Raw genomic sequence first — 14,390 nt, forward strand, 5'->3', positions numbered from 1 at the left:
AACTCTGGCATGACAGCCTTCAGGGATTAGTAATAAAATATGGTCAGGCACCTTCTTTGTCACAGACACAGTCACAGGATGCCTCAATAAGAGAGGTGTTGATTCAGTTTTTCCTCAGAATCATAGGATGGTTTGGGTTGGAAGGGACCTTAAAGCTCATCCAGTTCCATCCCCCCTGCCACTAGATCAGGCTGCCCAAGGCCCCATCCAACACCGACAGGGATGGGGCATCCGCAGCTTCCATGGGCAACCTGTGCCAGTGCCTCACCACTGTCACAGGGAATAAATTCTCCCTTATGTCTAACCTAAATCTGTCCCTCTCCAGTTTATACTCCTTTACCCTAGTCCTATCACTACAGGCCTTTGTAAACAGTCCTTCCCCAGCTTTCTTGTAGCCCCTTCTTCAGGTACTGGAAGGTTGCCACAAGATCTCTTCTGAGCCTTCTCCAGGCTGAACAAGCCCAGCTCTCTCAGCCTGTCCTCTATGGGAGATGCTCCAGCCCTTTGATTATCTTTGATCCATATCCTTCTTATGTTGAGGATTCCAGAACCGCTTCTACGAGGATCTGTTCTATGGTCTTCAACGGCACACAGGTAAGGCTGAAAGGCCGGTAGCTCCCAGGATCATCTTTTCTGCCCTTTTTAAAGACGGCCACAACGTTGGAAGACCAAGCTGATTTATAAACAACTCCCTTCCCAAGCGGGAGGACCAGCTGCTGACGGCTGGAGGACCCGCACGGTGCCAGCTTTGATCCGGGGCTGCCTCCCCAGCGGGCAGACGCCGGGCCGGGAGGGGACAGGGGTAATCGGCAGCTCCGCTCCTCCGTGCCTCGGGGGGCGCTGTGCGCTCGGGTGCAGCCCCCGCCCCGCTGCGCTGCGCTCTTCTCACGTGGCACCGCCTGCCTCCCCGACACGTGGTCAGGAAGTCGGCGGCTCTGCTCCTCCTCCGCGGCGGCAGCGTCGGCACGCGGGCCACGCCCCCTGCCGATTCTAAACAGCCAATCACCGCTGCTCCCTCCCCACCAACGAATCACCGCGCCGCCTCCAACCCTAGGCCGCCGCTCCCAACCAACCAATCGCCGCTGCATGCTCCTAACCAGCCAATCACCGCTCCAATCACCCTCGGCTCGCGCCCCCGTCTCCTTTTAAGGAAGTGCGGGGTGCGTTCTGATTGGCTGCGGGGCGGAGAGGGGCGGGGCCGAAGCGAGGCGAGGGGCGGCTGAACGGGAGCGGGAGCACGGGCTGCCCCGCGCCTGCGCTGGGGCGGGGGTCCGTGGGGCGGCTGCACCTGCGGCCACCGCGAGGCGGGGCGGGGCGGAAGAAGGAGATGCTGAGGCGGGCGGAGCGGCGGGGATAGCCCTCGGGGTGGTGCTGGTGGTGGCAGCCCCGCTCGGAAGCAGCAGGCGTCCTCCTCTGCGAGCCCAGCCCCGTGAGCCGGTGTCTGCGGTGAGGGCCGCCCCGGGCTGTCTCTGCATCCCCAGTCCAGGGCAGCAGGGATGGAGGAGGCGGGAGCGTGCGCCGCGGTGCCCAGAGGCGACAGCGACGGGATGAATGGCAGGAAGGTGGCTCTCATCACCGGCATCACCGGGCAGGTGAGGGCGGGGGCTCCCCGGGACCAGCGGCTGGGAAGAGGCTGGAGAACAAGTCTTATGAGGAGCAGCTGAGGGAACTGGGGTTGTTGAGCTGGGAGAGAGGGAGGCTGAAGGGACACCTGATCACTGCGTACATCTACCTGAGATGAGGTTGTGTGGGGGGGGGGAGGTGGTCTCTTCTCCCAAGTGACAGGTGATAGGACAGGGGAGATTCAGACTGGACATTGGGAAGAGACTGTTTACAAAGGCTTGTTGTGATAGGACTAGGGACAATGGGTATAAACTGGAGAGGGGAAGATTTAGACTAGACATAAGAATTTCTCCACGATGAGAGTGGTGAGGCACTGGCACAGGGAAGTTGTGGATGCCCTATCCCTGGAGGTGTTCAAGGCCAGGTTGGATGGGCAGCTTGATCTAGTGGTATGTGTCCCTGCCCATGGGACAGGGGGGTTGGAAGTGGATGATCCTTAAGGTCCCTTCCAACCCAAACTATTCTGTGATTCTATGACATTATGAAAAAAATTTTCACCTAAAGGGTCATTGGGCACTGGCACAGGCTGCCCGAGGATATGGTTGAATAACCATCCCTAGAGGTCTTTAAAAGATGGGTAGACAAGGTACTTAAGGATATGGTTTAGTGGCAGATAGGTATGGTTGGATTCGATTTCAGAGGTCTTTTCCAACCTGGTGGTTCTATGATGGACAGCTGTGCTGGGGGCAGGGGGCATGTTGGGCTGGTGGCAGCCAAGGGCTTGGCATGGCATGTTTGAGGAACACTTTACTTTGTGGTGTAGATGTTGCCCACCGCCTGGAAAGAAAAGCAGCTCTGCTTGCCCCAGCGCATTCACAGTCAGCAGTGACCGCCTTTCCCGGGACACATTTCCACAGGTGCCTGCCTGGCTCCTAAAGAACTTTGTGATGAGTGGGCTGCCCTGTGCACCGTCCACGCCTCCCCTCATGGTTTGTGCACTGAACAGCTGTCTCTGACAGCCAACAGCCCCTCCAAAGGTGGACAGGCCACTCTGGGGCAAAAGGCTTCGCTGGCCTCCTCCATGTGGCCAGGGCTTGTTTGAACGGGGGCAAGAATTGGTTTGGGCTAGGGGTGTGTAAGTAAGAGAGGGGTGCATCACTCTTGTATCTTGGCTTTGGACTGTCTTTTAGTTGTCTTTACCAGGAATTCCTAGGAAATCGGCTTGACCTGTACTGAGATGAGGTGTGGTATGAGCATCACTGAAAAAGGAAGCACACCTAGAAAAGGCAGTACAAGGAGCCAGTGTTGGGACTTCTCATCTTGATGGCCTGACATAGTGAAGGAAGTAGTACTGGGGCACCAGCACAGTTGTGAGAGTACTTGCATTTGGTTTTGATCTGAGCAGGCTTGTCAGTCAGAGGGCCTCTTTGTCACCTGGCTGATGTACTTGGCAGCCATGCATTTACAGTCAGTACCTGCTTTATACCTGAATGGATAACAAATGCTTCTCCTCAGGCTGCTTCTTTTGTATTCCAGTGCATTCATTGCAGTCTGCACTTTTTTGACTGTGTTACTCATAGGGATAACCATGCTCTCAGAGTCCTGGGGCTTTGAGCAGAAGGTGCAGATGAAAGGTGGCATGGGAAGAAAAATCACAGTTTCTCTTGGAGCAACTTCTGCATTGTGAAAAAGGATGTGCCAGCGGTGAGTTTCAACGTAGTGAAACCTGCCAGGAGTGTTGATGTATGCAATTTGTAGCTTTTGCTGCTACAGTCCCAAGAGGTGGCTTTGATATTTGGTTGGATTGTTTGTCCATGCAGAGGTTTACATTGTTGTGTCTTTGCTGGCAACTGTGTGCTTAATGAAAGCTGTTGTGGACACTGTCCTATTTGAGGAACACCTTAGTTTGCCCGCTGCCTGGAAAAACAGCTGCTCTGCTTGCACATTGCTTATCTCTTGGAACATGCTGAATGAATCCTGCTTGGAGGGCGTATCTTCTGTGTTTGGTATAACCTGTTAAGTAAGTAGCATTGCATACAAAGAATTAATGCTTAGAATCCTACTGGAACAGCTTTTTTCCTCCGTGGCTTGTGTTTAATCAGTGGTAGCTTCGTACACAGAAGAACTTCTTCCTTTCAGCCATGACTTGTCTTTGTGCTTGCAGAACCACTTGGGAGGTGCTGGTGTGAATTGTTTAAAAAGCCATAAGCACTGGAAAAGTACATATCAAAATAAACATGTTGCCTTTTTACTCTGAGGCAGTGTGAGTCAATGCTCTTTTTCTTGTTCTTTTGTCTGTTATGGTAGAATAGCAACATGACCTTTTGTTTTGTGAGGGAATAAATCCAGATGATATAGTGTTACAGAAGTTTTCACGTTGTCCAAGAGAACCAAGTTATGCTTTGAACAGTCACCTGCTATTCATGGTTTTACCTCATTATGTCTCTTCTGGTGTGTTCTTAAAACACCTTTTGGTGTGTACTCTTTTGATAGGTTAGCACTTGTCAGAGGACTGCCCTGCAAGCAGCTGTTTGACAAGGAAATATAACTGTCTGAGAAGAAGAAAAACTAATAATCTGTGTATACTAACATTTTTACTTCTTGTTTATTTTTTGCAAGAGCACAGTCAGAGCTTCCCCGAGAACTTCTTTGGTGCTGTGTGAACAGTCTTCCAATTTGTTGACAGAAGTACATTTGTCTTCATCCAAGATAGTAAGTTAGAGGCCTGAGCTACAATGCCCCGGTTCTTTCAGTACTGTGTTCTCTGTTATTTTTCTGTATTTTCAAAGCAGGCCTTCCGTCTTATTTTAATGTTTGTCAGGCAGTTTTTTAGCATTGGAACAGGTAGAGAACCAGAGCTTATAAAGGCCTAGGATATGTGAAAGTTGGCCAGTGAGGTTGAGTGCCTTGGTGACAAGACGGTATCAACTTCTGGATTAGGATGGAATTTTTATGTTGAGGGTAAGTATCTCTTGAGGTCCTGTAGTGCTCTATCATTTGAGATATGCCACTAGAAATCCTTGTTCCTCTAGTCCTAGATGAACTTTAAAGAAAGTCACCATAGTACTTGTTCTGGCCCCTCTATCATTCCCTTTCTTTGTTTCTACTTAATAGCTTTCATTTTATTTGGAAAGGCCTCACCCAGAACAGGAGACCTAAATTCCGGTGCTTATCTGAGAATAGGCAGATTTGAGTGACGCGTTTCCTGGGACAAAGTCCTAGTGCCAACTGTTTTTAAACTTAATTGCCATACGTAAAGTGTACAAATATGTTGAAGTGGAAACTAGAGCTCAGCCTGTGTCTTTCCCAGGTAGCTACTCTAATCACTGAGCTAAAGAGAGCTGGTCTGTTTCACTTCTTCCCTGGAACTGGTATACTCTCAAAGTGGGAGAGAAGCTTGGATACCAAGCTATGAGGAAGGTGTAGGACAGAATCAAGTGAAAAACTCCTGTTATTTAAACTGGGTCCCATTTGCAGAAAATTTCTTTTCAAAGAAAGTGAGTTGGCATGGCTGCATTGTTATAAGGAACCTGCTTTTGTTTGTGTGAAGCTACTGTGCTCAGACTATTGGCTGAACAAAGGCCTTATAGTGCCTGGTTCCTGGAACAAGCATAGGTAGGAGATAAACATTGAGCTAACTGAGCCGTGACAGTTTCAGTTTTAGGTAAATGTAGAGTTAGGCTTTTGTATTTAGGATACTCTCAGGCTGAAAAGAAGTATCAGCCACTTCTGAGTTGAGATGATGCCACAGCAAGTACGCTAAATCAGACCGTTGAAATTGGACACCTAGTTTCATTTTTCAGAACTTCTGTATAGCTGTGAACATCTTGATTTTTTGCCTTTTCCACTGACAAAAGATGGGATTTTTCTTTTCTGCTGTAACGGAGAAACAGTTGAGCTCTGGTAGGGCTGTATTTTATCAGTTGGGAAATTGACTAATGATGCAGCTTAACTGAAAGGTACCATGGCACAGCTGTATCTACTGATTTGTGGACTTGTAATGGGATTCAGAAAATGTTACAGGATGCCAGAAAAGGATGGGCTATCTGCACAAGGTTTCCTGTATAGCATGTGTGTGGAGGCTTGTGCCATGTACCTGCTTACTGAACTTAGCCACGTGGACAGGTTTTGTTAACTTCCTTCTCTTCTAGGTAAAAGACATTTAAGTACAGACCTCTGCAAGGGTGAATGAGTCACCAGTAGGAAAGTGACTCTGTGACCTGTGCAAACTCCTTCTGTTATTTCACCAGTATGAATGATAAAGCCACAAAGTAAAACAAATTCAGAATTTTTAGTCCTGAACTTACAATGTCATTCTGGCTGCAAGAGCTGGACCTTAGTCTCACTGAAATCAAAGTAGATAAATGAACTTCTACAAATTGTTCACTTGCAGATGGGGTTAGAGTGAAATCAATCCCATTCTGGCACTTGCATAACTGATAAGAGGTACTAAGTGTGTAGTTAGTGGCTTTTGCACTACTGAGATTTCCCTTATCTCCCTTCTCGCAGCAATGGGACAAACCACATTTCACCGTTTTGCTAACATGACTTCCAGAGCAAGGCAATTGCTGTGGTTGGGTGGATAAAATGTTTTTAAGTGTCATGTAGATGTTGCTCTGCTGGTAGGCTACTTGTAAGTAATGCATAGCACTTTTTTCTTCATTTAAGAAAAAATATTTTGAATGAAATGGGACTGTTGTGTATATTTAAAATGATTTGTTTTTTTACAAAGCTAGAGTGTGACTCTGATTGGAAGGATTTTTTCACAATGCAAAATGGATGTGCTGGACTTGGCAAACTTTGATGCCTTGAAGAATTACTCCATAAAAATGGGAGTTTTGAATCAAATACCAGTATAGCTTACAAATTTAATTCTGTATATGGAGATATTTATCTTATCTCTTGGGGACAATACTAAAGCATTGCTTTTTAACAGACATTTACTCATAGTGCCTAGACAAAGTTGCATTTAAATAACTCTTCAGAAAGTCTGATTGCACTGCAATCAATATGATTGTCTTGTAAGAATATGATTAGGCTTGTAAGAATATTTAGATGTTTGATTTCGTGGAGAAATACCAAGAAATACTCTGCCTGAGTCTAATTATGAGGTGATATGTTGATGTTTCTACTTTTTCCCCCTTAGTCACTAGATTACGAGCAGGGAATAATGTACATCTTGTGTCCAGTGCTGTCCTGCTTTGCTTGGAGAAGCAGTAAGGTAAGAGTTTGTAGACCACGATCATTCAATGGGTACTTACAAATTTCAGTTTTGAATGAAGCAAAGCATTAGAACTCGAAGTGTCAACACCATACTTGGCCAGAGGGTATTGTAAATTGTAAGATGAAGAAAGCTGTTGTGTTTCTGCCTTGTGACAGAGCACAGAGCTTACAACAGCAGTACTAGCACCAGCTTTTCTTCTCCTGCCTGCAGTTCTGTCAAATTCAACTATACTTTGGCAAAACTTAAGGTAGCAGCCTCAGAAGTTTCAACCAAACACTGAGTGTAAAATAGGACTGATGAGTGTGCATACAGAAATGCAAAACCATTCCTTTTAATTGGTTCCTGTAGATAGAATATGAGGTCTGTCTCTGTCTTACTGCTGTCAAAAGTTCAATCAGTTGCTTACAGCCTTGGCTGTTCCTGTTAACACACCAAATCCTATATGTACGTACTGCAAGTTTTATGCAGGTGTTAGAATTCATAATTTGAGGTAGCCAAACTGTATCAAGACAAGGGGAAAGATTACTGAGAATGGAGGATTTGCTGGTTCTAATTGCGGTTCATTTTTTACAATCTGGCTGTCGAAAGTGACAACACAGAAGACTGACTTGGTGGGGCAGTATTAGAATAATTCCTGTAATATTATGTAAATAATAATTAATTAATACTAGTATTACAGAGTACTAGTAATAAGAGCAGTGATTCATTGCTTGATAGTTAAAAAAAAAAAGGTAACAAATAGCTTGTATGGAGTGTGACTATAAGAGTCTTTGGTGCTCGGTGCCTGAAGAACTTTCTGTCTTGGAGAAGAGTTGTAAAGGAAACAGCTAAACTTTTTGGAAAGCCTATTTTGTTTTGTTTGTTAAACTATTGCGGTCAAGTGATGAGGTGGGAATCTTTGTCTCTGGGGAGCATAGAAATAGGAGTATAGCTTTTGCTGAAACTGGCTGAAGTGTTAGCATTGATGTCTTTTCATTAAAACAAATGCTGTCTTAGTTGAAGCCACATACTTATTCAGTTGCTCTCTCTTGAGTAGCCAGAGTTGTGGTGAGTGAGAATTTCAGCTGTGTTAAGCATCCTTATAATAGTTAAAGATTGCAGAGTTGTAAGAACACTAATTTGGGCACAAACTGAGGTACAAGAAACTTCATTTAAACCTTGAAAGGCTGTTTGTTGTTTGTGGGCTGTTTGTCTTGCTTTAAATGAGGAGGGTGGTCAAACACTAGAACAGGATGCCCAGAGAAGTTATGGAGTGTCTGGCTTTGAATACCTCTAGGGATAAACTGGACATGGCCCTGAGCAACCTGCTGTAGTTGGCCCTGACTTGAGCCAGGAATCTTGAACTGGGTCATCTACAGATATCGTTTTTCACATAAACTTCTATGATTCTGCAAGCCTTCCACAGTGTCAGAAGTAGAGGATGGCATAGGCAGCTTGTTGAAAGCTTTGCAGCAAGTGAATAGTGGCTACGGTGTGAAAGTCATGCTTGTCTAAAATATAATTCCAGCTCTTTCTCTTTTTAGGATATAAATAAGGAGTGTTGCTATCAACTTTCATCCAAAACTCTTGGGGAAAATGGTATTTTATTAAAAAGTAGTATAATAAGTGCTGAAATAGGAGACTAGAATATTATCTGAAAGCACAGGTCCTATTTTTAGAAAAATGCCTTTTGAAGGAAGGAGAGTTACGAGATAGTATAATTCAGTCGATGCATTGACTTCTTACCAAAGTATTGTGGTTTGAACTGAATTAGAGTCAGTTTCTGTGACTAATTCAGTTGCTCTAAGTAACTTCATTCTCTGAAAAACAGGCTAACTAAAAGTGATAGAGCAGGGCATTGGTATGCAAAAAGGCCAATGTTTATACTTATCCCTCTGGTAACCAAGGCCATCCTCAAATTGGTGTAAAAGGGCCACCCTTGCAAGGATGGGCAAATATGGCAGGTGACCCTAAACTGACCAACAGAGTATTCCATCCCTTATACATAAATACTCAGTATAAAACAGAGTGATCATGCGGGTCTTGCTTTCTTCTGTGATGGCCAATATCCAGTGAAGACCTAGTTTGTCTGATTGCCCCTTATCCTCTATCTGTGTGTTCCTGAATCCAGTTCCTGAGCTCAGCGCCCTCCCAGCTGTGGACCCATTCTGTTGTGTCTGCTCTACAGTATTTGTGGTGATGTATAATTACTGAGGGGTGGGGGCACGATCGCATATATTTTATTACTCTGTTGTTGTTGTTACTATTACTACTGTTATTATTTCATGAGAGCTGTAGTTTTAGTTCCCAACCCACAAGTCTTCCTCCCCTCATTTTCCTCTCAACTTTCCCTGATTGGGGGAGACTTGGGAGACCAAATGCGGGGGTTTAGCTGCTGAAATTTAGCTGACCTGGGGCTAAATTGTGACAAAAAGGAATCTGGAAGTACACAGTCCAATGCTTCAGTCTTTCATCTGTTTCATACTCTACAATATTTGCAGACTCGTGGGGCTTTTGTTTTCAAGAATTGGGAGTCCAAGACATGGGTTGCTCTCTGTTCCTACCCAGAGGATCCCAAGTGTAGTCCATTGCCTTTCAGTATCATGCAGTTAATGGTGCTGCTTGTGCATAAGTGAGCTAGAACATATATGTGGTAAAATGTTTGACTAATATAAGATTAATTCATGCCTGCAATGCATAAACTTCCACTTTTTTCACATCCTTCTACAGCTTTGCTCAGTGTTTGTGGGTGCCAGTGAAGTCTATTCCCTAGTTCCTTACTGGAGAGAAGTTCTGGTGGCCTGGCTCAGCTAGCAGATATTAAGTCAAGAACTACTAGGCAGTCTGATTCCTTGTGTCTGAACAAGATATCTACAGGATGCAGACTGGAAAACTTCGTGAACAGCAAATGAATTATAAGGTAGCGTGTACTGTGATGTGTACCTGCTGTGAAAGTAGATAAGATACCAAACATATTCCAGGAAACAAAGTGAATAACTTCACGTTAACATTGCTGAGATATGAAGCAGTTAGAAACATAGTACCAAATTTCGTTTTGGGAGTATGACTTCCTCCAAGCAACATCTCTCACAAAATTTTGTGATGCTCTGGATGGCCAAAGGGCACTGTTGATGTTGCTGCCCAGACTGATAAGGAGGGCAGAGTATCCCATTCTGGCTTAATCTTATTGTTTTCTTTTGGTTTGTTGATTTATTTTTTTATTTCTTTAAATGAAGACTGGTGACTTGTCAGTGTAGACAGAACCTTTATTTCTCTGTTTACTAAAATTTTAAAATTTGAAGCATCTTTTTTTTTTTCTCTTTACCTACAGCAAATCCAAACTGAAGAGAAGACTCCTCTACCCTTTCTCCTCTGTCTTCATCCTCTCCCACTAAGTTATTAGTATTTTGTTTTCTCCTCTGATTGCTTTCAGATCCTTTTGGCTATCGAGCTTTCTGCTCAAGGGAGTCAGTTTCTTAGAAAATAGATAGCCATGCAGAAGGACGAAGAAAATGGAGTACTTAAGCCTGCTGATTCCTCCTGTGAAGAACACCTCAAAGGTTACCACTCTTGTGGTACTCTTGTAATACAAGCAAGTTGAATAAAAAGTTTTTCAGTGTAGTTGTGATACTGGTATTTGTCCTAGTGGTGCTTCCTGTTGCCCACACCTTATTTCTCTGAGGAGTACTGAGACTTTCCTTGCACTTATCTACACTTTCATTTAGTTTGGGAGGCAGGTAGTTTCTCTGTCTCTCGGTAATTTCTAGCATCTTTATCTCACCTTTAGGTTTTTGAGTCTGGACAGTGTATTGATTAAGTATCTGCAATTACAAGCTTCTCAGCTTTGCTTCTCTTACACTGTTGCTGCACAACTTAGGCTTATTTTGAACAGCATGATTTCCTTGAAGCAATAGGTGAACAGTGACATGAACAATTGTGGTAGGTATCTAATCTCCTCACGGGTGTGTGATCTCTTGTGGTAAATGGTGGGATAAGAGAAGAATAAATGATTATGCACCTGGAGTTGTGTAAAGCATTTGACACCATCCTGCATGACATCCTTGACTATAAATTGGAGAGACAGAGAGGCATGGATTTGAGGGATGGACCACTTGATGGATAAAGGAATTGGCTGGATGGGCAGAGAATGGGTTGAGAGCAGCCCTGAAGGGAAAAACTTGGGGCTGTTGGTGGATGAGAAGCTCACCATGAACTGGCAGTGTGCACTTGCAGTCCAGAAAGCCAACTGTATCCCAGGCAGCACAAGTGTGACCAGCAGATTGAGGGAGGTGATTCTTGCCCTCTGCTCTCATGAAAAGCCACCTGAAGTACACCATTCAATTCTGGAATCCTCGGCAAAGGAAGCACATGGATCTGTTGGATTGAGTCCAGAAGAGGGCCAAAAAGATGTTCAAAGGGCTGGAAAATGAGGATAGGCTGAGAGACTTGGGCTTGTTTGGCCTAGAGAAGAGAAGGCTTCAAGGCAACTGTATAGCAGCCGTCTAGTACATAAAGGGAGCCTAAGGGAAAGCTGGGGAGGGGCTTTTTATCAGGGAGTAATAGCTTTAAGACGAAAGAGGAGGATTTAGATTAGATGCTAGGAAGAAATTTTGTTGTGGGAGTGTTGAGGCACTGAACTGTTTGTCCAGAGTTTTGCATGCCCCCTCCCTGGAATTATTCAAAGGCAGGTTGGATGAGGTTTTGAGCTGCCTGATCCAGTGGAAGGTATCACAGACAATGTCAGGGGAGTTGGAACTAGATATTCTTCAAGGTCCCTTCCAGGCCAAGCGATTCTATGATTTGATAAAATCTGTTATTGCTACTTCAGTTGCTTTTTTTTTTTTATTAATATTTTTGTCACTTCCTGCTTCTTTCATATGAATTCACTGACTGGTTTTTCAAGACATCATCTAAGGAATTCATTTGTGTCCTATGTATATGAGCTGAGGGATGGAGTTCTGTCCAAAACTTTCAGTTAAGCAAAGCTATAGGTGGTGAGGTGAAAGAATGGAATTCTCTCTAGTCCCTATACTTGGTTCCATTTCTAGGGTGTGTACAGAATTCACAATGTAAATCCACAACGAAGCTGTTGTAAAGTTGATATAAACTAGCTTACCTTTTGTTGCTTGTGCTTTTTACACATATCACTAGCTACTGAACTTCCTCATGTGCAATGTAAATGTTGCAACAGTTTTTCATGTCATTTATTCACAAAGTAGTATAACTAAGGCAGGCTTCCTTCTTCAGGAGTTTTTCTTCTAATTAAAAATTAAAAAAAGAAAGAAACATGAATTTTATGAATTTTGCATTGTAACTAAAAATGTTATCTGACAGTATAGCAAATTAACTCTAAGGACTTAATTGTAAATTGCAGTTATGATCTGTTTGTAGTTAGTGCTGTGGTACGTACCATTGAAGAGCATTTTATACTTTACCATGAAGTAATTCTGTTGCATTGAATAATGATACAGATTGCATCATGCAGTCAAATTCTTCAGTTAGAGGTTAACAGTATTGCAATCCCTTTGTATTTATGCCTAACTAAGTACAGTCATCTGGCAGATATGTCAGCTGCAAAAAATATACTTGCCTTGGATGTGGGATGCATAGATCTTGGTGGTTTGTGGTTTTTTTTTTTTTTTTTTTTTTGCAAGGAGTTCCCAAGTAGATAATCTAGCTTGTGCTGTATTTACTGTGCTTGAACACCTTTGAAATAATGGTAAGAAAATAGTAAGGTGAAAGGTTTCTGCAGGGCTTTGCTGTAGCTGTCATTTGACTCATTGCTGCTTGGAAATCCTTCACAAAGGAAGAATTCTTTCCCCCCCCTCTTCTTCCCCCCCCTCTTCTTCCCCCCCCTCTTCTTCCCCCCCCTCTTCTTCCCCCCCCTCTTCTTCCCCCCCCTCTTCTTCCCCCCCCTCTTCTTCCCCCCCCTCTTCTTCCCCCCCCTCTTCTTCCCCCCCCTCTTCTTCCCCCCCCTCTTCTTCCCCCCCCTCTTCTTCCCCCCCCTCTTCTTCCCCCCCCTCTTCTTCCCCCCCTCTTCTTCCCCCCCTCTTCTTCCCCCCCTCTTCTTCCCCCCCCTCTTCTTCCCCCCCCTCTTCTTCCCCCCCCTCTTCTTCCCCCCCATCTTCTTCCCCCCCTCTTCTTCCCCCCCTCTTCTTCCCCCCCCTCTTCTTCCCCCCCCTCTTCTTCCCCCCCCTCTTCTTCCCCCCCCTCTTCTTCCCCCCCCTCTTCTTCCCCCCCTCTTCTTCCCCCCCCTCTTCTTCCCCCCCCTCTTCTTCCCCCCCCTCTTCTTCCCCCCCCTCTTCTTCCCCCCCCTCTTCTTCCCCCCCCTCTTCTTCCCCCCCCTCTTCTTCCCCCCCCTCTTCTTCCCCCCCTCTTCTTCCCCCCCCTCTTCTTCCCCCCCCTCTTCTCCCCCCCCCTCATCTTCCCCCCCCCCCTCTTCTTCCCCCCCCCCCCCCCCCATCTTCTTCCCCCCCCCTTCTTTTCCCCCCCCCTTCTTCCCCCCCCCTCTTCTTCCCCCCCCTCTTCTTCCCCCCCCTCTTCTTCCCCCCCTCTTCTATCCCCCCCTCTTCTTCCCCCCCTCTTCTTCCCCCCCTCTTCTTCCCCCCTCTTCTTCCCCCCCCTCTTCTTCCCCCCCCTCTTCTTCCCCCCCCTCTTCTTCCCCCCCCTCTTCTTCCCCCCCCTCTTCTTCCCCCCCCTCTTCTTCCCCCCCCTCTTCTTCCCCCCCCTCTTCTTCCCCCCCCTCTTCTTCCCCCCCCTCTTCTTCCCCCCCCTCTTCTTCCCCCCCCTCTTCTTCCCCCCCCTCTTCTTCCCCCCCCTCTTCTTCCCCCCCTCTTCTTCCCCCCCCTCTTCTTCCCCCCCTCTTCTTCCCCCCCCCTTCTTTCCCCCCCTTCTTCCCCCCCCTTCTTCCTCCCCCCTTCGTCCCCTCCCCTTCTTCCTCTCCCCCTTCTTCCTCCCCCCTTCTTCCTCCCCCCTTCTTCCCCCCCCTTCTTTCCCCCCCCCTTTCTTTCCCCCCCCCTTCTTTCCCCCCCCCTTTCTTTCCCCCCCCCTTCTTTTCCCCCCCCCTTCTTTTCCCCCCCCCTTCTTTCCCCCCCCTTCTTTTCCCCCCCCTTCTTTTCCCCCCCTTCTTTTCCCCCCCCTTCTTTTCCCCCCCCTTCTTTTCCCCCCCCTTCTTTTCCCCCCCCTTCTTTTCCCCCCCCCTTCTTTTCCCCCCCCCCTTCTTTTCCCCCCCCCCTTCTTTTCCCCCCCCCCTTCTTTTCCCCCCCCCTCTTCTTTTCCCCCCCCCCTCTTCTTTTCCCCCCCCCTCTTCTTTTCCCCCCCCCTCTTCTTTTCCCCCCCCCTCTTCTTTTCCCCCCCCCTCTTCTTTTCCCCCCCCCTCTTCTTTTCCCCCCCCCCTCTTCTTTTCCCCCCCCCTCTTCTTTTCCCCCCCCCTCTTCTTTTCCCCCCCCCTCTTCTTTTCCCCCCCCCCTCTTCTTTTCCCCCCCCCTCTTCTCTTCCCCCCCCCCTCTTCTCTTCCCCCCCCTCTTCTCTTCCCCCCCCCTCTTCTCTTCCCCCCCCCCTCTTCTCTTCCCCCCCCCCTCTTCTCTTCCCCCCCCCCCTCTTCTCTTCCCCCCCCCCCCTCTTC

The 14,390-nt window shown here is 46.7% G+C and overlaps 1 protein-coding gene across 2 annotated transcripts in view; it reads left to right on the forward strand.

Annotated features, from left to right (window-relative positions):
- Positions 1-1,209: 1,209 nt before the first annotated feature.
- Positions 1,210-14,390, forward strand: part of GMDS (GDP-mannose 4,6-dehydratase) — a 414,275-nt gene continuing 401,094 nt past the window's right edge. For both annotated transcript variants that reach the window (XM_054057322.1, XM_009569286.2), the window contains exon 1: positions 1,210-1,592. In XM_054057322.1, coding sequence (XP_053913297.1) covers positions 1,497-1,592 — 96 coding nt within the window. In that variant the 5' untranslated portion in view covers positions 1,210-1,496. The remainder of the gene's footprint in view (positions 1,593-14,390) is intronic.

This window comes from Cuculus canorus, chromosome 2 (assembly GCF_017976375.1).
Source record: "Cuculus canorus isolate bCucCan1 chromosome 2, bCucCan1.pri, whole genome shotgun sequence".
NCBI lineage: Eukaryota > Metazoa > Chordata > Aves > Cuculiformes > Cuculidae > Cuculus > Cuculus canorus.